Below are 25,027 nucleotides of genomic sequence, written 5' to 3'. Positions count from 1 at the left end.
AAAATGGTAATAAAAGTCACATTTTTTTGGTAATAGGTTCTTCTCACTTTGTTGGTGGCTGTGTCACTTGCGTTAGGCCTGGTAGCTGGACTCAGGCAGCAAGAAGAGCAAGGTACTCCCCTCAGCATTGTCTCAGAAACTTTCCTTCTTTCTTCCTTCTCCTCACCTTCCCTGTTATAACCTGGACTCGCCTCCTTTCTAGGCTAGGCTAGGCTAGGCTCCCCTTTCTCCCACGCCCCACTTATCAGGAGCCCACCTCTGTGGTTATCCCTCTCCACTGCCGCTTCTGGACCTTCCTCTTTGACCTCATCTCCCTGCTTCTTTGAGATTCATATCATTCCAGTATTTCCCCCTTTTCCTCACCTTCATAGAGGACTTTGGTAACTGAATCAAAGATTCCTTCTCTCCCAGCTCCTACTCTAATCATTAATACCCTATGATAAACTTGGCTTCGAAAGTCTTAGCTGCTTCACTCCCATGACTTCCTACCACCACTTTTGTACCTTGATATCACGTTAGTATTACCCCATCCCAGAAATCTCACCATTTCTTGGTTAGGCAGTGCCACTTTCTTGAAATGTAGTGCACAATAAAAGCTTCACATTTTTTTCCTCATAAGAAGCAAAGAAAAAAATAGGAGATCCGTGGCTCAAAGTATCAAAACACCTCACATCCCTTTTGCCATATCGCATCAGTATGAACAGTAAATAAACCGTTTGCAAGCGATTCAATAAAAAGCACTTTCTATAATCTTACTATGTATTGTTTTGACACTTTTACTAAGGGAAAGTATGAGGTCAAGTGTTAGATAATTTATTCTCCTTTTTTATCTGGTTGATTAACTTCTAATTTGACTCCAATGGGGAAAGTCTTCTCCATTAGAAGACTCTTGGTGAGGTTAACTGGCAATTTTCCAATTATGTTTTCACTTAGTAATTTACAAACACTCAGTACCCCTGCTGTAACATGGGAACACAGTGGCACTGAAAAGATGGGCATTGGCTGGAAAATTACTGTCTTTTCTTGGTCGCTTGGCTGTTGTGTTTCTGAGCTGCAGTACCAGTCCTAGATCTAGCAAAGGTTGGCAGGTCATTTTGGTGGTATTATTCTGATGTTAGTGTGCACAGGTGGGCATCATTTCTTGGTTATTTCATCCCACAAATCACATAAATTAATTGCAAAAGGCATATCATAATCTCTGAGCAAAATCTCCAATTATTCCAGCTCTTTCCCTCCCTTCCTTACATTAGTACAGCTACTGACTGGCTCCCCAGTCATTGTTCCTTATTCTCTTCCTTTCATTTCAGTCTGTCAGGGCTTGTGTGGCATCACTCTCCTCTCCCTCCCACCCAGTGGATGGGTGTTTAACGCTAGCCTCTTTTTGCCAGCATCCTAACATAGTTACCCCCTCATTCCTCCACCACAACTGTTTTCTAAACCCCAACCCTTGATCATCTTCACCATTCTCTGCTCCAATTAACCTACTTTTCATAGGCAATATATATTTTTTCTAGTGTGAGTTTTTAAACTAGTTTTTCTAGTTTGAGTGATAAATTTCTCATTTTATGTGCACATCCTTTTTACCTGTTCTTCAACAATTGAGCACTGACTCTGTGCTAGGCACTATTCTAATTACTGGGGATATAGTGATAAAGGAAACAGACAAAAATCCTTCAAAGAGTTTACATTCTAGCATGGAAGACAGATAATTAAAATTGAGCAATATATATATATAATATGATAGGGAAAGTGCTAAGGAATAAGTAAAACTGAAAAGGGGAACATGAAATATTGAGTCAGGGTGGGTGGGGTGTGTGTAATAACTTTTGAGTAAAGAGCTAAAGGAAGTGAGGAAGAAACAAGGATATTTTGGAAAAGAACATTCCAGGCAAGAGAAAATAGCAAGTGCAAAGGCCTAAGGCAAGAGCTTGCCTGGCATGTTCTATTTAAAGAATAACAGGAGATCAGTGAGCTAGAGCTAAGAGGACCAGAGGAAGGGTAGTCATAAAATTAGATCAACCAAAGAGGAGTTGATCACAGAGGAGTTGGTAGGTCAAAATAGGTCCTTTGGCTTTCATTCTGAGTGTGATGGGGAGTGATTGGAGGTTTTGAGCAGAGGAATGACATGACATGCTGTGGTTTGCTTTTCAATATGATCGCTCAGGCTGCTGTGTTATGAATAAATGGCAGAGTGAAACCAGGAGAAATAGAGAGACCAATTAGAAAATTATTGCAATAATATAGACAAGCCATATGTCTTGGACCAGGGTGGTAGCATTGTAACTGATGAGAAGTACTTGGATTCTGGAGATCTTTCGATGTAGTAGATAGATTTTATCAACAGATTGGATATGGAGTGAGAAACAGAGGAGTCAAGAATGACCTCAAGATTTTCAGCAGGAACATCTGAAAATATGGCATTTCCATAATTCAGATGGGGAAGGCTATAGAAGGAGCTGGTTTGGGAAGAATAATCAGGAACTCAGTTTTGGATATGTTAAATTTGAAATACCTACTAGATGTCCAAGTAGAAAAGTCAAAAAGCAGTTGGATATATAAGGCTGGCTTTTGGGGGAAGTTCTGGCTGGACATGCAACATGGTGGTTACCAGCATCATACGTGGGATTTAAAGCAATGTGACCAGGGTATGCCAACCTTAAAGGATTGGAAGATGAAGGGGGGAGAACACAGAAGACTAGGAAGGAGGGCCAGGAGTGTGGGAGGAAAGCCAGGTGATTGTTTTGCCCTGAAATTCAAGTGCGGAAAATGTTTCAAAGGAGGAAGGTGAATGTAAAAATGTAAAGACCTTTTATGTAAATGGCATATAAACTTTTCCCCTTACTTTCTCACTGGACTTTGTAGCTATCTAATTGCCATGCATGCCCTTACTGTTAATGCACCTATCTACTTAATACATAGTGCTCTTTGACGTGTATCCAACATGCCATTTGACCTATGCCCTGTCCCAGAGTTGCTTTTAGGAAATTTGATATCATTCTGACTTGTGATCCTGTATACATTTCTCCTGATCTATCTCTGGGAGCTTTCCAGATCTCTTTATCCCTATTGATCCCTTGGTGTGAGTTTTGCTGTGAAATTTGGTGAGCACCTTTGACATAATAATGTTTACTCTTCAATTCTGGGAAATTTTATTATGATTTCTTTAATAATATCTTTTCCATTTTCTTTGTTTTCACTTTTCAGTACTACCTCCCTGTTTCAAGGTCAACTAAGTAGTGGCCTTAATTATACCTGCAAAGTTCCTCTGCCATGTAAGGCAGTATATTCACAGTCTCGAGGATTAGGGGATGGAATCTTCTTGAAAACCATAATTCTGCCTACCACACCCCTCTATTGAGTTTTCCATTACTGCTCTCATGTTTTTATTTCCAAGAGCACCCTGAACGTGATTTCCCTTTTTAAAATTATAGTTTACTTTCTTATTTAATGGATGCGATTTCTTTTCTGAGCATCTCAGTATCAGTTGTGTGTTTGTGTGTGCGTGAGCGTGTGTGTGTTTAACTCTTCTGCTCCTTGCATTATTTCCTCTTCAAAAGTTTTTCTTTTTTTCTTGTTTGTTTTGGTCTTTCATGTTGGATGCTATCCTCAAAGGTCTGGTAGTCATCTGTTCACATTTAAGAGTAAGACTTGTTCATCTTTTTTTCTCATTATGGCCATCCTCCATGTCTGCCGTCTCTGTGATGAAAGCAACTCCTCCCAATTTCTTCCAAATTTTGAGCCTTCTATTCTGAAGTGGGAGGTGGGGTGGGTAGCTGCTGCTTCATATCCAGACTTTCAACCAATTCCACTACATTTAGCCTCTGCTTGTCCCTCCTACCCTCTCCTTATGGCGCCTGGTGTCTCTGAGTCTGGGACCTCTCTGGAGTCCTGGGGAAAAATCACTCATTATGTATTACTCATTATTTATCACTTTGCACTGATGAGTCATACAGTGCAATAAAAATTATCTAATTGTCCGTCCTAGTCTGTGCTGGGTACTTCTTGTGCTTGCACCATCAAGCTATGAGACTTCGGATAACTTCTAAGCACAGATTTCCTTATTGTTTCTGCAGAATTCTTTCTGCAGGAAAGCTGCAGGAAAAAATGCTTTGATGCTTCACATAGAGGACTAGAGGGCTGCCGGTGTGACGTGGGATGTAAAGGCCGAGGCGACTGCTGCTGGGACTTTGAAGACACCTGTGTGAAATCAAGTACGAATCCTGAGAGCAAGTTTACTAGCATGTTGGTTGTGCTATCGTTAATGCATGTGCAAATGCTCACCTTGTGTATTAGTTTGCTCAGGCTGCCATAACAAAGTCCCACGAACTGGGTGGCTTAAACAACAGAAATTCATTTTCTCACAGTTCTGGAAACTAGAAGTCCAAGATCTAGGTTTGGCAGGGTTGGTTCCTTCTGAGGCTGTGACGGAGAATCTGTTCCATGCTTCTCTCCTAGCTTTTGGCGGGTCGCCAGCCATCTTGCGTGTTCCTCCACTTGTGGCAGACATAACTCAAAGCTCTGCCTTCGTCTTCAGATGGCCTTCTCCCCGTGTCCTCACAGTCTTCCCTCTGGGTGTGTCCACGTCTGAATTTCCTCTTGTTGTAAGAAGAATACCAGTCATACTGGATTGGGGTCCACTCTAATGACCTGATTTTAACTTGATTATCTGCAAAATCCTTTTCTAAATAAGGTCACATTCACAGTCATGGGGGGTTAAGACTTCAACATTTTAGGGGAGGGACACAATTCAGCCCATTACGCCTTGTATTCAGGATCTAGTATTATCCTGACCCCCCTTTCAGTACTAAAGATAGAATCCACACTTTATTTAGTTGAGGTTGAGGAAAAACAGTCTCCAGTAGATGAAATGTTGTCAAATTACACAAGTTTCAAGGGAGTTTTCTCATGGCTTATCATCTTATTTAGTTTCATTTTTAGTGGTTCTCAAATTTCAGGATGCATAAGACCCCACTGGAAAGCTGGTGATTCTTAGCGATTCTGATGCCAGTGGTCCACAGAACACAACTTGGGAAACACTGTTCTTGAGGCGGAAGAGACAGTTTGCAATATTTAATTTTCTAAGAAATCAAGGAGGTGGTGGGGGGAGGTGTCTAGTGGTTCGAGGAGAGAAGATTAGGACAGTACAGCTCCTTACATTATGCTCTCTGAAAAGGGCAAGAAGGAGGGTATAGCCTAGTATGGATAAGATCTGTACTCCTTTTAATTCATCTCCAGAACTCTTTTCTTTCTAAGTACATAACATATAATTAAGAATGAAGAACTCTGTGCATGACTGAAACACACAGCTGTCACCTAGCCAATGCATTTGTCTGAGCACAGGGGCTGATGTTGATTTTAGTCACTGTTTCCTGGCAGGTGGCCCTAGGAAGCAGTCTCGGTCCAGCCTCTTGCTGTTGTTAGCACTGGGATTTATTGAAACTGATCTCACATTAAGTGCCTAGCCTGGGAAAATATCAGAGGCATGGTGGGGAGCTGATCTACCTTTCTTTCACTCTCAGCTGGGAGGTACCCTGCCCGCCTACATTCTTACAGACCTGACCATGTTCCTGTTACTTCTGTTGTCACTGCCACTTCCTTGTCTGCCCTTAGATAAGGCTGGGCAGGCTGCTCTTGGGTGGCAACAGTCACTCAAGGTTAGTAGTTCTTTACCATTGGAAGTTCCTACCCTTGGGTGGGAATAGGACAGGTGTTCAGAGTTTCTCCAAACTCAGAGGTGTACCTGATAGGTAGACCAGAGCTGCAGCTTCTAAAGCTACATTTCTCTCTGCCACCCATGCCAAACGAAGAAAAGTGGTGGATTGCCCCTTATTCGTATTATGAATTTTCATTTATGAATGCAGATAAACCAAGAATTTGACCATAGGATAATACAAGAAGAAATGCATGGAATTTGTATTTTTTGTTATTGGATGCTTAAATTAAGTTGTATGCTCAAAACCGAATTGTGTAATTTTCCAGCTCGAATATGGACGTGCAATAAATTTCGTTGTGGGGAGACCAGACTGGAATCCAGCTTTTGCTCTTGTTCAGATGACTGTTTACAGAAGAAAGACTGCTGTGCTGACTATAAGAGTGTTTGCCAAGGTAAGCAGGTGTTGACCCATTTGCCTCTGTGAGTTCAGTGACCCTAGAGCTGGCCTAGGCTGCAAACATTAAAACAAGTCAAAGAATTTTTAGCCACTGTATGTGGAAGAAAAGACCCAATGTGTTTACTGTGGGAAGAAATGGGTTTTGTGCACGATAGAGGAAGGGAGCTCATAGCAAAGATATTATAGAAGAGAAGAGAAAAGTTAACATTCCACATGTTCTGTAAAACAAGGTCTTTTTCAGTCCAATGACTATGCTAGACATTCTTGTGGTCTGAGACACTGGACGGCAGATCCTAAAGTTAAAACATCGCAGAAGAGATCCTCTGGCCTGAATAGCAGGTAGTTAAAGCAATGTGATTGTTGAAACAACTATGTCCTCAGTGGTTTAATGACTGATTTAGGACTAGCAGGGAGGTAATGCAGAGAGCCAAGGTTAGAATCCAGATTATTCAACGCCTGATTTCACCTGCTTTACCACTTTATAAGTGATGTAGATTTTTAAAAAAATCACCAATCCCTCTGCACATCTGATGAGACTTAGGAAAAACATACATATACACATAGCAACAAGATTGCTTCAAGCTATCAACCCCTTTTTCCTAACACCACACCCAGTAGAGCTAACTAACTTACGTGTGTAATATTTTTAGACAAAAAAAGAGATTAAGGTGAATTTTGATTTTTTTTAAATAAGAGGAAAATGTTATAGTAGAAACATTATTAAATATAGTCCCTCAGTAAAAAATAAGTTTTACACTAACAGATGAATCAGTTTTTATGCAAAATATAACTGAAAATCCACTAAAAAGGGCAACCAGAAAGGAAGGTAAAAGCCTGAAATGGTAAGTCTGTTTTTAAATAATAATTGATATTTAATAGTGAATATTGTGTCATTAAAAATCCCCCTAAATTCACAAAGGCAAGTGTAGTTTGCAGTTTGCTTATTTCTCTAATAAGTTCATTGAGAATAGTGCCTCTGAGCTTTGTGGTCTCCTGCCTTCTGCCCTAATTTTATAACTCTTAACTTTTTATCTCAGTAGTGATCCTCAGGTCATGTGGCAAATTTTCTCACTGAATTCATTGCACAACATTTCTCGAATTTAACAGAAACAAAAGTAATTTTTATAAGCACTGTTGAAGTTTACCTTTGATGGTGTTCATTGAATCATTTCAGTTTAGTTTTTAAACAAAGGTGAATGTTTTCTCACTCTAAGAATTCAACACTTTAAGATGTTAAATGGTTCTTGCCAAAATTGTATCTCCAGACCGTAGTTGGAGGGAATTTGAATAATTTTTGTGCAAGAAACCAGCTAGTTAACTCTTATATTTTAAGCTCAGAATTTTGAAAAGAAATATGATGAATTTCTAACATATGGAAAGAATAGTGTGTTTAACCGTATGTCCATCACCTTGCTTCAGCAGTGATCAACTCGTGCCCACATCTTGTCTCATACCAATACAGTATGAATGTTAAGCTGGCTCAGAGGATTGAAGAGACTAAGTATACCTAGAACTGAGAGAATGTTGGAATAAAATCACTAAAGATGTAATTTGTGGTGGGACACAAATGATTTGCTTTGCTACAGGACAATTTATCTGCTATCGGATAAGAATCAGTTACGCTGCTATTAGTTTTCTACCAATTAACTGCTACCCTTACTAAGTTGTAAAATGAATAAGTGGTAAAGAATAAGCTAGATAAAGGTATATACTCCTAGGTAACTAGATAATCCATAGGTGGGCTTTTTAAATAATTCCCAGCATGACATTAAAATGAAGCTTAATGATCAGTCCTCCTTTTGCTTATTTTCAAGTTTTGGGTTTTTTTTTCTTAATAAAATACCTCCAACCTCTCTTTGAAAATTTTAGATTACTTCAAAGCAAATCCCAAGGTTAATATCATTCATCTATAAATATTTTCAGTATGTATCTAAAAAAGATGAAGATTTAACAAAATTAGAATATCATCAATATATCTAAAAATGTCTTCAATAATTATTTATTGTTAACAAATGTCCAATCTGTGTTCAGAGTTTTTTGTTTTATTATAGTAAAAAAATATTTGTTTGAAGTAGGATCCAAACAGATTCCATACATTGCAACTGGCTGATATATTTCAAGTCCTTTAAAAGTGGGTTCTCCCTTCCTTTTTTCCACCCCATGCAATTTACATGTTGGATACGTGGAGTCACTTGTCCTGTAGAATTTTCCAGTCTGGGTTTTGCAGATTGCATCCTCTGTGACTTAAGCAGTTTGTCATCCCTTATATTTCCTGCAAATTGGTAGTTAGAACTAGAGGACTGTTCAGATTCAGGTGTTTATCTTTCTATCTATCTATCTATCTATCTATCTATCTATCTATCTATCTACCTGTTTACCATGTACCCTTCACAGGTAGTGGTGTTACTTCCATCAAGAGGCACATCTTGTTTGCTTGTCTCTTTTTTGGTCATGTTAGCCATTGATGATCATTGCCTAGATCCATTAGGGGTTGCAAATGATGACATTCATATTCTATTATTTCTACTTCATTAACTAGTGGGAATGTCCTATAGACAGAAACAACCATGGAGTGAGAATTTTTTAGTTACGATCTTAAAAATTTGTTTGTTTGATTTTCCCCATTTGATGTTAATATCAATTATTCTCATTGGCTATTTCTCTTTTTTTTCATGCTTTCTTTTCATTTTTCTTTAGATTATATACCTATATTTATTAAACTCATTTTTCCTAGCAGTTGGGAAAACACTGTCCTTGAGGGAAGAAACATTATTTAAAAAAGAAAGAAGAAATTGTCCCTTTCCAGTTAAAGGAATTCCCTTTATTTTCTTGGTAAAGATGGGCTTCCTGGTATTCAGTTAGTGTAGATTACTAATCTGTGCAAATCGCTAGAGGCACTGACCTTGCCAACGTGTGAAGTAGCATTTAACATGTTCTGGAAGAATTTCGTCTTTGGAGGAACATGAATTAAGTCGTTTGGAAAGAGCATGTCCATTGAACATTGGTTTCTCTTTTCTTATCTAAAGACTTTGACCTTATGCTTTTCAGGAGAAACCTCATGGGTGGAAGAAGAGTGTGGCACAGCCCAGCAGCCTCAGTGCCCAGAAGGGTGAGAAGGACACAGGCATATTTATTCTCCTTTAACAGATTCTCCTTTAACAGGCACGCAGGAATGTAGCTGAGAGGCAGGGTGGAATTTCCCCCACTCTGTTTACATCTTAGAACAAAACAGTTAACAAAAGATTAGATTTCCTTGTGGCTTCCAACTCATAACATACTTTCGTTTGCTTTATTGTTTAAAAAGCATTTTTACATTAAGTTATTATATTCATATTTTACAACAATGACTTAAAAAATGGTTGAAATATTTGTACTGTACTAACATCCCAAGGTCCTACGATCAGGATTAGAATTTAGATCTAAACGACTCCAGCCAGGACTCTTTTCTATTATCATCCTGGCACCTCAGATTTATTCTCACTGAGGGAAGGGGAAGAGGATTGTCCATGGATGGCCTCACAGGGAAAGATGGACTTTGAAGAATGGATGAGAACACTGCCAGATGGGCACGGGTGATGGACATGTGAGGCCCTCCTCACCCCACCCTTGGCACACATTTCCTTCACACGTTTCTGATGGTTGCTCCCCGGACTTTGCCCACCCCTGGAAACGTGCCCCACGTCACCTCCCAGTCAAGGTGGATTTCCCCTTTTCCTCTAGTTGTCCCTTCTGCCCTTTACCTGCTGCACTCTTCTGGCCCAAGCAGTGGGAGGATGACAGTGAGATAAAAGAAGGAGAAAGGAATATCTGACTATAGAAAGAATTGATGGAGACATTTTTAGATAACGTTATTTCGTTAAAAAAAAATGTGTGTGTATAATGTGTCTGTTTGTATATCATGTTACTTTGGTTTACACCAGTCCTCAGATCCAGCTGCCCTCTTCAGAAGCTTCTAGGTAGAAGAGTAAAGAATTTGGAATAAAAAAAAAAAGACTTGAGTTTTAGTCCTGGTTTTGCCTGTGGGACTTTGCCCTGGTAACTTCCCTAAGCTTCATCTGTAAAATCAGAATAATAGTAAAAATAATAGCAACAACGATAATGTGCCGAGTTCAGAAGATTTCATATGAGAATTGAATCAGCATCCTGATCACATAGATGTATGACCCTGGTTTTTGTTTTTTTCCACGCTTAAAATTTTTTTTTTTTTAAATAGAGGACTCTTCTGAGCAGTTGTAGACATACACACGTACAGATGCATTTATATTTCTTTTACCCCCAAACCTGAAATCATGTGAACAATGTGTCAGACTTTATTAAAATCTTTGGAAAGACCATTAGTTCAGTGTTTTCCCTTGGTGAGTGACCAGCACCAAGCCCTGCATTTGAAGCTGGGAACCCTGGAATTCACACCGCCAATTATGCAATACTAGAACACTGGGAAGCATTTCTGGCTGGCTCAGCTGGTGATCTGATGTTACCCTGCAGCATCAAGATTGAGAGACCTTATAGTTTTATCCTAGTTAGTGCAGATGCTGTTCTTACAGAAGTTTTTTTTAAAAAAGCCCCTACCCTGTTTTTAAGCTGCGTGGTTATTTTGATGGCATATTTATAAATATAAATTTAAAAATCAGCATTATGCTAATGACTTTATGAAAAAATAAGTATTTTCCAACGCAAATTGCAATATTTCACTTTAATTTCATGATGAATTTTTTACACATTGTAGTTAAAACAGTCAAAATCTTCCATTCTTATTTTCTGAGGTGTAGTTCATATACACTGAAGTGTTCACACTTATGTGTACAGTATAATGAGATTTGGAAATTCAGAAATCTGTGTAACCCACAGATACAGAATATTTCCATCTCCACAGAAAGAGGTCACGTTCAGATTTTCATCACCATAGATTCTTGTTTTAGAACTTCATATAAATGGAATCATACCATATATCCTCTTGAGTCTATTTTTGTGTTCTTTTGTTTTTTGCTTCACCCAATGTTTTTGAGACTCCTAAATGTTATTGCATGCATCATTTATCTCACATGGGCTTTTGCAACGTGTGCTCTCTGTGAGTAAAACATCGGTCCCATTCTTTTTTCATATTATTTCTATTTGTTCTTTAGGGGTCAGTTCACATGTCATACCCCCTGGAGAGCCTGCTCTCACCTTACAAAGATCGAATCTGACGTCCTCCTATGTACTTGAATAGCATCCTGTACCCAAATCTAGTCATTAATCACTTCTGTTTACTTCTCAATTTCATCCCCTAGATAAGGGCTGCAATTCCTTCATGCCTTTATTCTGTGTCTGGCACAATGTCCGACTCAAATATTTGTTAAATGAGTACAACAAATATATATTCTGGGAAACCAAATACACATCCTCCAGACTCTCCTCACAGTTTCTTTTACAATGTGCAAATAGATGGCTATGCTAATATTTTTTTCTAGCTCTACTCAAACACATTGAAAAGAACTGAAATTATTTTTCTTACTTTGAGCTGGTATCAGCATTCAGAAGTTTCTTTACAATACTACTGGGCCTTTGTCAGAATTTTAAAAGACAAATTCTAACCAAATTTCTTGAAAACTTATGTTCTTGTTCAAAAATTTAGATGTGAAACCGCTTGAGCACTGAGTTGAAAATTCCTTTTGGCATTCTTATTTGCATGCACTATGTTTGTTTTTGTTTTATTTTTGGCCACACCATGTGCCATGCAGGTTCTTAGTTCCCCGACCAGGGATCAAACAGCGCCTCCTGCAGTGGAAGCAAAGAGTCTTAACTGCTGTACCGCCGGGGAAGTCCCATGTGTGCACTAAGTTTGGAATTTAAGACAAACTTACTCTGTTAATAGTTGTTATTCATAATAGCCCTAAACTGGAAAGTATCCAAATGTCCATCAGCAGAATGAATAAGTTGTGGTTTATTCATTCACTGGAGTTCTAGACAGCCATGAGAATGAATGATCTACAACTATGTGCAAAAATACAGATGAATCTCAAACATAATGTTAAGTAAAAGAAGTTAGACACAGCAGAATATATACTGTATGATTCTGTTTGCATATAAATATAAGTACAAAAATAGACACAGCTAATCTATGCTGTTAGAAGTCAAGACACTGATCATCTGTGGTGCGTGTTTTGCAGAGGTTGGTGACTAGAAAGGGGAACGAGGGAAGGATTCTAAGTAATATTCTGTTTCTTGATCTGGGTGATGGCTACGCAGTGGAGTTCAGTTGGGAAAAATTTAGGAAACTATACATCTCTGGTGTGTGTGTGTGTGTGTGTGTGTGTGTGTGTGTGTGTGTATAAAATACAAATAAAATTTTAGAAGTGAAAAAAGATATTGAATGGAAAAAAGACAGTCTCTGACTATAACCCAAAAGTTACCTTTCATCATTGTAACTTAAATACTCAACTAAAATGAGATTGTAATGCTTTGGAGGTTAATATTAATATCCTGAGATATTGGAATAAGAGTAAAAAAATGTAGAACTTTAATAAAACATCTTGTAAGTTTCAGAGTTCCTAAAGTCCATATCATAATAACAATAGTTGTATCCAAAATGTGATAGAATAATTGTAACTTTTATAATTTTTGAGTGTGAGCATTGAATTCAGTAATCATTGCTTTTGAATCCTTAGCCAAAGCTGGGATTTTGAAATGTCTCTAATAGAAAATCTCATTTCTGGTGATGTTTTGTTAGTGCTCTGCTTGCACGCTGCTGACTTCTACTGTAAAACTACAAATAATTAGCTCCATGTATACCTGCCCCTGTAAAATACTACATATATTTGAGGTGAGGCAATGATACTAATGTACCATGTTGTAATGATTCCAAAGTGCTGGGTGCGTGGGTTGGGACTGAATTTTGAGAGGTTGAATAACTGCTCAGTTAAATAGCTCCTAAAGAATGAAGCAGAGAATTAAACTCATCTTTCTGAGGCCAATCCCTTCCTTTTTCTCCACAGTGCACTGCCTGGTCATTGTAAACACTCAGGGCTAGAGAAATTTCATATATGGTATACCTGGGTGTCAGAGATAGCCAGTGCCAAGGAGCAAATGGAAATAAAGTTAGCTAAAATTATTTAAACTCTAGAACACAAAGGGTGGTAGATCTCCAAGTTGAAAGACCCAGATAATTTATGTAACACCTTTTAAAAAATACTGTACATTTTTACTATGGATTAATAACGTACTGGACATACTGATTGTAAAGGGAAATAATTTTTAAAAAGAGAAAGGAAAACTTGACTTAGAACTATTTCTGACTGTACTTTCTTAGTATTTTCTAATTTAGAGAATATAAGTAGTACAGAAAAGTGTCTTTTTTAAAAAATCAAAATAATGGACAATTTCTTGTTTTGCATTTTCAGATTTGACCTGCCACCAGTTATTTTGTTTTCCATGGATGGATTTAGAGCTGAATATTTACAGACATGGGGTACTCTAATACCTAATATCAATAAACTGAGTAAGTCTCCTATAATCAGGGACATGCAGATGATAGACACCTAGTTAGTTAATGTCTAGATTAACTAACACTTTTCTTTCTGACCTTTAATGTCAGTGGTTTGTCTTAGTTCTGGGTCCTCTCAAGAGTCTGATGAGTTTACTACACGATACCTATTTTCATACTTCTTGGCTCCTCCTTCCTTCTTTTGCAGCGTGTTTATCTTTTTGTTTGTTTATTTTGATTTGTTTTGTATTTGAATATAACTTCTGCTCTGTGAAAAGCTGTTCATGGATACTCTCTCAAAGTTGGCATTTGTCAGACCTGGGTTCTGGGTCTCAGCAAAGTGGATATGCCCAGTAGGGATGGGAGCCTGAAGAAGCCTGAGCAGACTGGGCAGAATCAGCATATACCAAGGCTCCAGTAGGTGAAAAGTCCAGTATCTCTGTCCAGTTCTGGAATCAAAGTGCCTGGAACCTGGCTCCACCACTTACTAGCTCTGAGACCTTCGGCAAGTTTACTTCCATGGTTGGTGCCCTAGTCTCTTCCTCTGTAAAATGGTCACTTACCACCTCATAGAAATACTGTGAGACTATGTACATAGTGTACATTGGATGATTTTAAGTTATTACTATAATTATTATTTTTATTGTCATCTTTATCATGATGTACTTCTGAGTTAGGGTACTTGGACTTCGCACAATTTTATAAAGTCAATAATAAAGAAGAATGGAGAACCCCGAGGACACAAAGTTAAGAAGTATCAGAGGGTTGGCTCCAGGGCGCACAGTCTTCACTGCCCCTCAATTCCTCCCTTACTTCCCCCTTCTACCAGGCCCTCTTTTACCTCCATGGTCCTCAAAATTTCTGACAATTTTACTGGTTTCCTGGTTTTATTTTTCTCCAAATTATTAAAAAATAGCATTTGACTTTGAGTAAGGTGATCACCTTTTCTGGGCCTCAGTTTCCTCATTTGTAAAATGAGAGGATTAGACCTAATGATTTCTACTACTAATCCCAGCATTAAAATTCCTTGACTGCAGAAAGATAAATTGCTTCCCCCCTACAGCATAAGGGACTTTGTCTCTTCAGGTTCTCCTACACTCTCTGAGGCAGATCTTTAGCATAGAGATTAAGATGTTGGGTCTCTGACAGTACTGGCTCCAAATTCAGGATTTGTCACTTACTGCTGAGTTACTTTAGCCTGAAAAGTCATTAACAACTCTTGGTTTCTATTTCCTTATCTGCATTTCCCTTGGTAGTCTGGATATCAGACCCTGTGCCCAAAAGGGAATTTATCTAGCCAGGTTGAACTGGACCCCTTTAGAAGTGGAATTATTTTATTTGCTCATCCCCTTGAGAGTTGGAAAGGACACCAGTGAAATACTGGGCCATTAAGGGCCTTCCTGTCTAAGGTTTAAAATATTTTTTAAGTCATTTATACAACATCTCAATTCTTTAATGTGTGAAGCCATAACTAATTAGGTCTACCAAGGCAAAATGGGCTCTTCATTTCTAGGAGGTCCAATTAAGAGTAGATGTGTTAAAAGATTTAGGATTAGGACCTCCCGAGAATGGTAGGGTTGAGGTGAGGTATGTGACAGCAGGTATTACTTTAAGGAAGTCTAGAACCTCATCTCTAGTGTCTTATCAAGCTGCCTGGAAACTGAGCATGGGCTAACACCACAATGCAGTGAGTTATATCAGTGACTACTAAGGGGTCATGGACTCTAGTGAGAACATGAGGTTGTTGTCTTGTCCTAACGTGGGTGGGAGCAGACAAAGAAGGGCGGGGATCAACAAACTGTCAGGTGAGATAGAAGTGATTTAGCTTGAACTAGAAGTCAGATTTCTTGGAAAGTTAGATGTGAAACTGGGCATAGGACAAGACTAGTAGTAACTATCCTTGCATCCCAGGGATAAATCTCACTTGAAAGTAGTGTATGATCCTTTTAATGTGCTGTGGAATTTGTCTTGCTAGAATTTTGTTGAGAATTTTTACATCTAAATTCATGAAGGTATTGGCCTGGAATTTTCTTTTATTGTAGTATCCTTCTCTGGCTTTGGTGTCAGGGTAATGCTGATCTCATGAAATGAGTTTGGGCGTGTTCTTGCCTCTTCAAATTTTTGGCAGAGTTTGAGAAGAAATGACATTAATTCTTCTTTAAATGTTAGGTAAAATTAACCTGTGAAGCCATCTTGTCTTGGGCTTTTCTTTGTTTGGAGGTTTTTGATTACTTGTTTTTGGTCTGTTCAGATTTTCTATTTCTTCGTAATTCAGACTTGGAACGTTGTATGTTTCTAGGAATTTATCCATTTCTTCTAAGTTATGCAGTTCGTGGGGTGTAATTGTTCATAGCAGTCTCTTATAATTCTTTCTATTTCTGTGGTATTGGTTTCTGATTTTATTGATGAGTCTTTTTTTTCCTTAATCTAGCTAAAGGTTTGTCAATTTTGTTTATCTTTTCAAAAAACCAACTTTAATTTTGTTGATTTTTAGAACTCTGTTTCTATTCTCTGTTTCACTTATTTCTGCTGTAATCTTTGTTGTTTTCTTCTTTTTTACTAACTTTGGATTTTGTTTGTTCTTTTTCTAGTTCCTTAAGCTGTAAATTTAGGTTGTTTATTTGAAATTTCTTCTTTTTTAATGTAGGTGTTTATTGCTATGAACTTCTTTTCTAGTACTGCTTTTGCTGCATCTGTACATTCTTCAGCTATTTCACCTACTCATCCATTCAGTCTTCCATTTCTTCTTATAGTTTATAGTTACTATGGATATATATTTATTCCATTTATATTTTCAGAATTTTTTTCGGTTGGTACTTTCTTTTTAAAAATATGTTTTTTAAGGAGTAAAACATGCAAATGATAAACTTTTACAAGTGGCATTAAAGGGTATACAGTAAAAAAACAAACAAACAAAAAAACCAACCAACCAACCAACAGACTCTCTTTCCTGATCTTCCTCATTTTTCTCTGTAGAAGCAACTATTCTCATTGGTTTATTGTGTGTCCTTCCAGAATTATTCTGTTCAGTCATAATTTAGATTATTAAGATCTGGAAGAAACAATGGTAGAAGATCTTGCTTTTGATGAGTTATTCTATAATAGCTCTGGTTCAAAGGCAGGTGATCGAAAATGGTAGCTTGAATCTGTAGATAGTCAACAGATGTGTCCTGTTTACAAGTACGAAGGTGTCATGTTTTTACATCACTGGTAGCTTTGTTTTTTATTTTATACTCTGTGACTTTAGGCATTTAAGAATTTGAACGCATTACCCATGTTTCAGGGAAATAAAAACAGAAACTGACTTTATATCTCTCTCTATTGTATGATTGTTTTCCCCACTTAAATTCTTTTATCAGTGGGTGTGATCTCATTTTATTTTCTATCATATGACTTCTTCATTCTTTTTTTTTTTTTTAAATTTATTTATTTATGGCTGTGTTGGGTCTTCGTTTCTGTGCAAGGGCTTTCTCCAATTGCGGCAAGCGGGGGCCACTCTTCATCGCGGTGCGCGGGCCTCTCACCATTGCGGCCTCTCTCGTTGCAGAGCGCAGGCTCCAGACGCGTAGGCTCAGTAGTTGTGGCTCACGGGCCCGGCCGCTCCGCGGCATGTGGGATCTTCCCAGACCAGTGCTCGAGCCCGTGTCCCCTGCACTGGCAGGCAGACTCTCAACCACTGCGCCACCAGGGAAGCCCTATCATATGACTTCTTAACAATATTAAATGTTTCTTTCCCTGATTGAGGACATGATTTATTTACTGGGGGTATTGACTGAGAAAGAAAAAAGTTGATTATACGTTATGTCCTAGAGCAGGCCTCAAACTCGAGTACATCAGAACCACTTGGGGTGCTTGCTAGGAATGCAGGTTTTTTGAGCTCCTTTTCCTCCACTTTTCAACCTCCCCCATCCCCACCAGAGTCCTATTTAGTAGACTTAGTATTGGATCCAAGAATCTTCTGAAGGAGGAAATTCCTGGAAAATATTGGAAACACTGTTCTAGAGGCTGGGAAGGAGACCAGTTCCAAGCCTATTTGAGAAAACCTTCATTATTTCCAGTTGCAATGTTTGTTGCTTTCTGGACAACAATCCTTTGCACTTTTTGTTTTAACCTAAATAGAATCTCTAATGGTGAAGCTCTGTTTTAGAATTAGAGTTGGTAGGATTTTGGTATGGAAAATTTCTCACACTTCACTGCTGCAGAGGAAATATCAGTGTGCCTTAGTGGTTCTGACCTCCTTGAGCAGAGTTATTGCACAGATGAAAACAACAGAATAACTGAAAGCCAATTTGATGCCATGCTTTGGGGAAAACAGATCACAGGAAACTTCACTGATCAGATGGAAACTGTACTGACTGAAAATAATAAGTGGGAAAGTTAGTTCATCTTGTAACATTGCTTTGTGGCATGGGCTTATGCATTTACACAAGTTAAACTCCTTTTCAGTTATCAAGATAGTTGTGTTCACTTTTGTTATATTGGATATTTTATGTATAAGAACTAGCTAAGAAGCCGATGTTATATAGAAATTCTTGTTGTAATGGCCTGGGTCAGAAAGAGGGGAGCAGCAAAAGCAAACAAAGCTGGCACTGTGTAAAGTAGGGTACATTTAGCTCAGGGGTCAGCAAGCTGTGGCCTACGGGCCAAATCTCGCCCACTCTGCCTGTTTTTGTAAGGCCTGTTAATGCTAAGAATTGTTTTCATTCGTAAATGGTTGGGAAAAAAAGAATATTTTGTGCCATGCAAAAAAAAAAATGTGAAATTCAAATTTCAATGTCTATAAATAAAGTTTTATTAGAACACAGCTATGCTCATTTGTTTACATGTTGTCTATAGATGCTTAGAGGCCTTAATAGCAGAGGTGAGCTGTTGCAACAGAGACCATATGGATTTGCAAAACCTAACATATTTATTATCTAGTTCTTTATAGAAAAATTTTCCTGACCCTTGATTTAGCTCACTCCTCTCCTGAAAACTGTCATTCCTTGGAATGGAGGAATTTTAAGCATCAGAATTTCGACCTCTTTCCATCTAATTCACCCCTTAGTTAGTTTTCTATTTCTCTGTGAAACTTTCGTGTTCAGATTTTTAGTTATTCAAACAACTTCTGAGGAAGAAACAACGTCTTAATTTCTCACTATCCTTTGCTGCAGAAACATGCGGAATTCATTCAAAATACCTGAGACCTGCCTATCCGACCAAAACCTTCCCAAATCATTACACCATTGTCACGGTAAGTGCTTAGCCCAGTGGCAAGACTGACAGGCCCCCGAAGGGCAACTGACCACACCAGACATGCTTAGGCGGAACTGGCCAAGCCACAGGTCACACATTTCACGAGCATGTGTGGTGGCAGTCACAGCTAATTCAGGCTGGGAAGGAGTGTCTCAGTATGGGGTCATTCCAGGGCTGTGAGATGTTAACTATGAATGAGTGTCCCAGCATTAGGTTCATTTACCTCTGTGACAGGCCAGGATAGCCTCTTGGATGTGAGAAATACCCTCTATTCTGATCTTTTGATTAACCTCCATTTATCTGAAGGTCTGCTGGGAATGGTAGGCTATGTATGAGGACAGCCACTCTGATGTGGGAAAGTTCTTTCTTTCCTAGTCTTTTTTTATTATGTTTAATTTTATAAAGTCTCTTGTTTCATAATTGAATTCAAACTGGCTATATCTCTTTATAAATTTATTTATTTATTTTTAAACATTTATTTATTTATTTTTGTCTGCGTTGGGTCTTTGTTGTTACGCACGGGCTTTCTCTAGTTGCAGCGAGCAGGGGCCACTCTTCGTTGCAGTGCGTGGGCTTCTCATTGTTGTGGAGCACAGGCTCTAGGCGCATGGGCTTCAGTAGTTGTGGTGCGCAGGCTCAGTAGTTGTGGCTCGCGGGCTCTAGAGTGCAGGTTCAGTAGTTGTGGAGCACAGGCTTAGTTGCTCTGCTGCATATGGGATCTTCTGGGACCAGGGCTCGAACCCATGTCCCCAGCATTGGCAGGTGGATTCTTAACCACTGCGCCACCAGGGAAGTCCCAAACTGGCTATATCTCTTTAGATAAAGCAAGTAAAGCAAATGAATTGTCCTCAATGTATGAGAAGACGTACAAGAAATGATCAAAATGAACTCAAAGGAAGATTAACTTATTTAATATTTACAGATTTAGAACACATCTTAAGGCGTCCTCTGCCTCAGCCTTTATTGCCAAAGGATATTATGTCTTTACTACATTGCATTTATTAGTATGGAACAGTAATTACAACTTATTTAAATTTTAGCCCTTAAGTAATTTTATGTATGTATATATGTATATATGTGTGTTTGCATGTGTGTGTGTGCATGTATAAATGCAGATTCCATTTTGCAGATTCACCTAAACATTTGAGTTACCCAGCTCACATGTTTCCAGCTGAGGTCTAACAAGGCAATACTCTGCCTTCTTGTTTTTAGCTCTCATTCTATAAACAAATGTTGTTTTCACAGTCTACTGTCTATTTAGTGCCATGTTTTTCACATGTTTGTGCTTTTTTATTGGAGATTTTGCTGTTTACAATGGCCCTCAAGTGTGGTGCTCAAGTACTTTCTAGTGTTCCTAAGAGCAAGAAGTCTGTGATGTACCTTTTGGAGAAGATATGTGTGTTAGATTTGTTCAGTCATGAGTTATACTGAACTAAAAATATATATTAAATGAGGGATCTTCAAACAGAAACACACATAAAACAAGATTACATATGGATCAGTAGACAAAAATATTATAACCAAAAGCTCACAGGAACCTAACCCTTTATTTTCTCTAGGAGCAGTGGTTCGATATTCACTAATTCAGTGTTTGCAGCAACTTTATAGAGCATAGTTATTGCAAATAGCAAGAATTGACTATATGTACGCATACTTACATAAGTCTACATACATCATATATTAATACTTATACATGTATATGTAAATGAGGGATTATACATAAGTGCTATTAATTTCCTACATATGCATATGTATCCATATTCATATATATAGTAATGTTCCGAAATAATGACCCTAAAAACCTCTCTAAATGTAGTTACAACTGCATAGGGTATCATGGGCATTCAATAAAAATATGTGAATTGAAGGAATGACTGGATTGATGGATGGATGGAAGGGAGGAAGTACAGAGACTTGGCAGGCTTCCTTTTAAAGTGCTGGTAACACACTTTAACCCATTTGCCAGGCTATCTGATACTTAAAAGCATCCATGTAGTAAATTTCTTGCTATTACTGCCAATAAAACCAATGGCTAATCATTATTATAATATAGAATCTATAATTAGCAAACAGTTATTAATAACATGAGTTATATTAAAACTATCAGCCCAAATCATCTGCCTAATGTCATTCATTTGCAGCTATAGACCACAGTGGAACTAGAATATATATAATACTAGTATGTATATTTGGCATTAGGGTTCAGATCCAGGGGTTTTATATTGAAAGGTATATGGCATCTTTTCAAATATGAGTTACAGGTCTTATGCTATTTCAATTTAAATGTATGTTTTATTAATTTATTATTTTATCTTAAATCTTTTTTAAAAATTATCATTTTAGGGATTATATCCAGAATCACATGGCATCATTGACAATAATATGTATGACGTATACCTCAACAAGAAGTTTTCACTTTCTTCAAAGGAGAAAGATAATCCACTTTGGTGGCATGGACAACCAGTATGTGGCATTCTTCATGTGGCTCCAAAGTAACCTTCATTTCCCAACGTGACAGTGGATCTCTCTTCTCTCTCCACTTTGAGTTTTACATTATCTTTTTAATTTCTAAGGGCTAGGGGTGGGATGGTGTTTCACCATTATTTATAATTATAATTTGAATCTTTTTAACGTGTATAGTTGTTCACCTAAATTGTCTTCAGTTGAAACTTGGATGTTGTATTATAAACGTATCAACCTGGAAGTTACTCAGAAAGATTATCTGTTAACGTTTTTACTCATTCTGTTTTATAAATCTTTAAAAGGGAAAGAAGAACTGTGCAAATTTACGAATTTGAAAAATGATGTTTCTTACTGTCCTATGTTTTTTGATTTTTGAAGTGGATGCCTGTATAATTACTTTTTTAAACTGCGACAAAGACAAATTTTAAATAATTTAAATACATTTTAATAGTTGAATAAATTTTGCAACTGTTAATACTGTTCAGTTTCTCGTAAATGGCACCATTTCTACTCAAACTGATTATTCTCTTGACCTCCACTTATTTGAAATTTTCTCTTCTTATAGATCTGGCTGACAGCAATGTATCAAGGTTTAAAAGCTGGTACCTACTTTTGGCCAGGATCAGATGTGGCTATAAATGGCACCTTTCCTTCCATATATAGGATTTACAACAGGTACTAAAGCACCTGCAGATGTGATCCCCTCTAGGCAGGGATGATTCGATTTTTTTTTTTTTTTTTTTTTTGGCTGCGTTGGGTCTTCGTTGCTGCGCATGGGCTTTCTCTAGTCGCGGCGAGGGGCCGCTACTCTTCGTTGCAGTGCACGGGCTTCTCACTGCGGTGGCTTCTCTTGTTAGGGCACACGGACTCTAGGTGCGCAGACTTGGTAGTTGTGGCGCACGGGCTTAGTTGCTCCGCGGCATGTGGGATCGTCCCGGACCAGGGCTCGAACCCATGTCCCAGAACTGGCAGGCGGATTCTTAACCACAGTGCCACCAGGGAAGCCCCTAGAATTTTTTTTTTTTTTTTTTGGTCTTAATCTTGATGGTAATTTTATTTTTCCAGTTGTTTGGGCCAAAAAATCTTGAAGTCAACATTGATTCCTCTCTCTTACATCCCTCATCCCATCTGTCAGTAAACCCTTGTGCCTCTAATTCAAAATATTATATGCAGTCTGAGAGCTTTTTATTACCCCCAGCATTAACACTCTGGTCGAGCTGTCATCCTCTTTTGCCTGCACTACTGCAGCTGCCTTTTTACACATCTCCCTGTTTCTATTTCTGTTCCCTATAATCTATTCTCAGTTTATCAGCCAGAATAATTACTTAAAAGAACAAGTCCGATTATGGCACTCTTTTGCACCAAAAACTTCAACGGCTTGCAGTTTAGCAAAGAGTAAATCCCACAAGGCCCTAGTGGTATGAGCCCTGCTGTGCCCCTGCCTCTCAGACTCCTCTCCAGCTACTTTCCTGGGTTCTGTCACTCTACTCGAGCCATACTGACCTTTTCGGTGACCCCAACATACCAGGCTTGCTTCTGCTGTAGGGCCTTTGCACAGGCTGTTCCTCTGCCTGAGACAGTCTTACTCCATGTATCTGTACAGCCCACTCCCTCACCTCCTTCTGGCTGTAGCTCAAAAATTACCTTCTCCGTATTGTCTTAGCCTCATCACACTAAGATTTCAAATTCAAATCCTCCCACTCCAGTTTCTCAGTGCCCCATATTCTGGCTCTAGTCTTGCTTTTGTTTTCCCATAGCATTTTTCACCTTTTAATACACTCTGTAATTTATTTATGTATTAGGCCTATTTATTGTTTGTCTTCCTTGACTAGAATGTAACCTCTAGGAAGGACGTCGTCTTTGGTTTGCTCACTGATAAATTCTGTTTAAAATGAAGAAATCATGTCTGACAAAAGATAGTGCACATAAATGCATAAATGAATGAAGTAAATAAAAATAAACAAATTGAACTAATGGATAGTAATTAATGGCCTTCTATTTTAATCGGGGGAACAGTGAAGGAAGGATGGATGAGAAGGAAAGAAAACAATATACATTGAATTTATAGTGAGTCGAGTGTATCTCTATATAGGTATTGAAAACGGGAATCCCTCTGAGTAGTACTGAATCCCTTTCAGTATTTTTATAATATATGGACACAAAATATCTGAAAATATCAACCTGCCTTCCTGAGCAGGCATATAATGAAGTTATTTTGATTTGATTAATTTTTTTAAAATTATTTTTACTTTTCATTTCAGAAGTGTCACATATGAAGAGAGGGTCTTTACATTGTTAAAGTGGCTGGACCTGCCCAAAGCTGAACGGTAATATCTAGTGTCAGGGAAGTGCTGGCACAGCGGGATGTTTGTGGGCATAAAATGAAAGTATTTCTTAGTTTAAATTACCATTTTGGAAAAAAACTTGGCATTTCCTTTTTACAGGCATTTTTCAAGAATTATTCTTAAAACCAGACATTTAAAGAAAGAACTAGTGTGGCAGAGAAAAGAGTCAGCAGAAAGTCATAAAGTAGGAAATACAGAGGGCCGAGGCTCATCAAGAGAGGTCTTAACAGCAAGAACAAGACAGATTTTCAGCACTGAGTCAGACAAGTGCTTACATCCTGGAAGGTCTCATTTACTTCCTGCTAGACCACTATCCCTGCCAAAGCCAAGCAGAACCACTGAACCACTGGGCCTGGTTGTAGAGAAGGAAAGACCAGAGAAAAAGAGGAGGAAACTGCCACAAAGTTCCAGACCTACAAATCTCCCACACCCAACTTGTACCTTTATTCCAAATGGGTAACGTCTTTCTCTGTTTCAATTTTACTCCTAGACCCGATTTTTATACCATATACGTGGAACAACCTGATTCTGCAGGACATGCTCAGGGACCAGTCAGTGCCGCAGTAAGTTTTTCTTTTTAAACAAAGCTAAAATCATCTAGCCTTCACCCACAGCATGAAATGTTATTCTTTAATTTCCACTGAATACAAGTGTATTTGATATATATGAAGACATAAAAATAGTTAAAAGTCTAAATGATTATCTGCTTTATTAACCACAAAATAGTTAAATGTGTAAAAAGAATATCTGCCTTATTAAGCACATCTTGATTAATTTGATAACACTTATTGAATGCTTAGATGCAGCATTGTTATTTCACATCACGAGAACATCAAGGCTAGATCCAGTGTGTCAACTTAACATGTTAATGTAGCCCATTTCGAGCCATGTCACCTGAAAGTCCGTCGTAGAATATATGGCTGTCTATTCAAGCACAGTTCCAATCAGAAGTTCCTTATAATTGGACAATATATTATTGCATCAGTCAGAGTTATTCGCCTTCTAGGCCCCCATTATAATTGAGGTAGACCCTTCAATACTTGTTTCTTCTTTATCTAAACCATTTTGTATTTACTACAGAAATATAGTTCTTAAATATGATTTTTTTAAAAAGCTGATTCTCTTCTAAAACCCACTCAAGGCTGCATTGTCTTGGACATGATATAAAGTTGCAAAGGTCCCCATGAGTATGGCGTTTCCTTACCCCACGGAAACTCATTTAACAGTTTTCCTCAGTTGGAATGCAAGCATATTCATTCTGGCAGCATGTCTTAGGTGTTTGCCAGAAATGCCCTTCTTCTTCCTTCTCATTAAATCAAAATGATTTCTAATATAAGCCCTGCTCATGTCTGACCACCATGAACCCATTTGTCCTCTTTTATATTCCTACACCACCCTTGACTGTCTCACAG

The 25,027-nt window shown here is 38.2% G+C and overlaps 1 protein-coding gene across 2 annotated transcripts in view; it reads left to right on the top strand.

The window, feature by feature from the left end:
* ENPP3 (ectonucleotide pyrophosphatase/phosphodiesterase 3) overlaps positions 1 to 25,027 on the top strand; it is an 89,460-nt gene that overhangs the window by 24,328 nt on the left and 40,105 nt on the right. For both annotated transcript variants that reach the window (XM_068550798.1, XM_068550797.1), the window contains 10 exons: positions 37 to 112; positions 4,074 to 4,211; positions 5,980 to 6,105; positions 9,159 to 9,219; positions 13,490 to 13,587; positions 18,726 to 18,805; positions 21,151 to 21,270; positions 21,836 to 21,945; positions 23,532 to 23,597; positions 24,106 to 24,178. In XM_068550798.1, coding sequence (XP_068406899.1) covers positions 37 to 112; positions 4,074 to 4,211; positions 5,980 to 6,105; positions 9,159 to 9,219; positions 13,490 to 13,587; positions 18,726 to 18,805; positions 21,151 to 21,270; positions 21,836 to 21,945; positions 23,532 to 23,597; positions 24,106 to 24,178 — 948 coding nt within the window. The remainder of the gene's footprint in view (positions 1 to 36; positions 113 to 4,073; positions 4,212 to 5,979; positions 6,106 to 9,158; positions 9,220 to 13,489; positions 13,588 to 18,725; positions 18,806 to 21,150; positions 21,271 to 21,835; positions 21,946 to 23,531; positions 23,598 to 24,105; positions 24,179 to 25,027) is intronic.

The sequence above is a fragment of the Eschrichtius robustus genome, chromosome 9 (assembly GCF_028021215.1).
Source record: "Eschrichtius robustus isolate mEscRob2 chromosome 9, mEscRob2.pri, whole genome shotgun sequence".
NCBI lineage: Eukaryota > Metazoa > Chordata > Mammalia > Artiodactyla > Eschrichtiidae > Eschrichtius > Eschrichtius robustus.
This window is presented reverse-complemented; position numbering and strand designations above follow the sequence as displayed.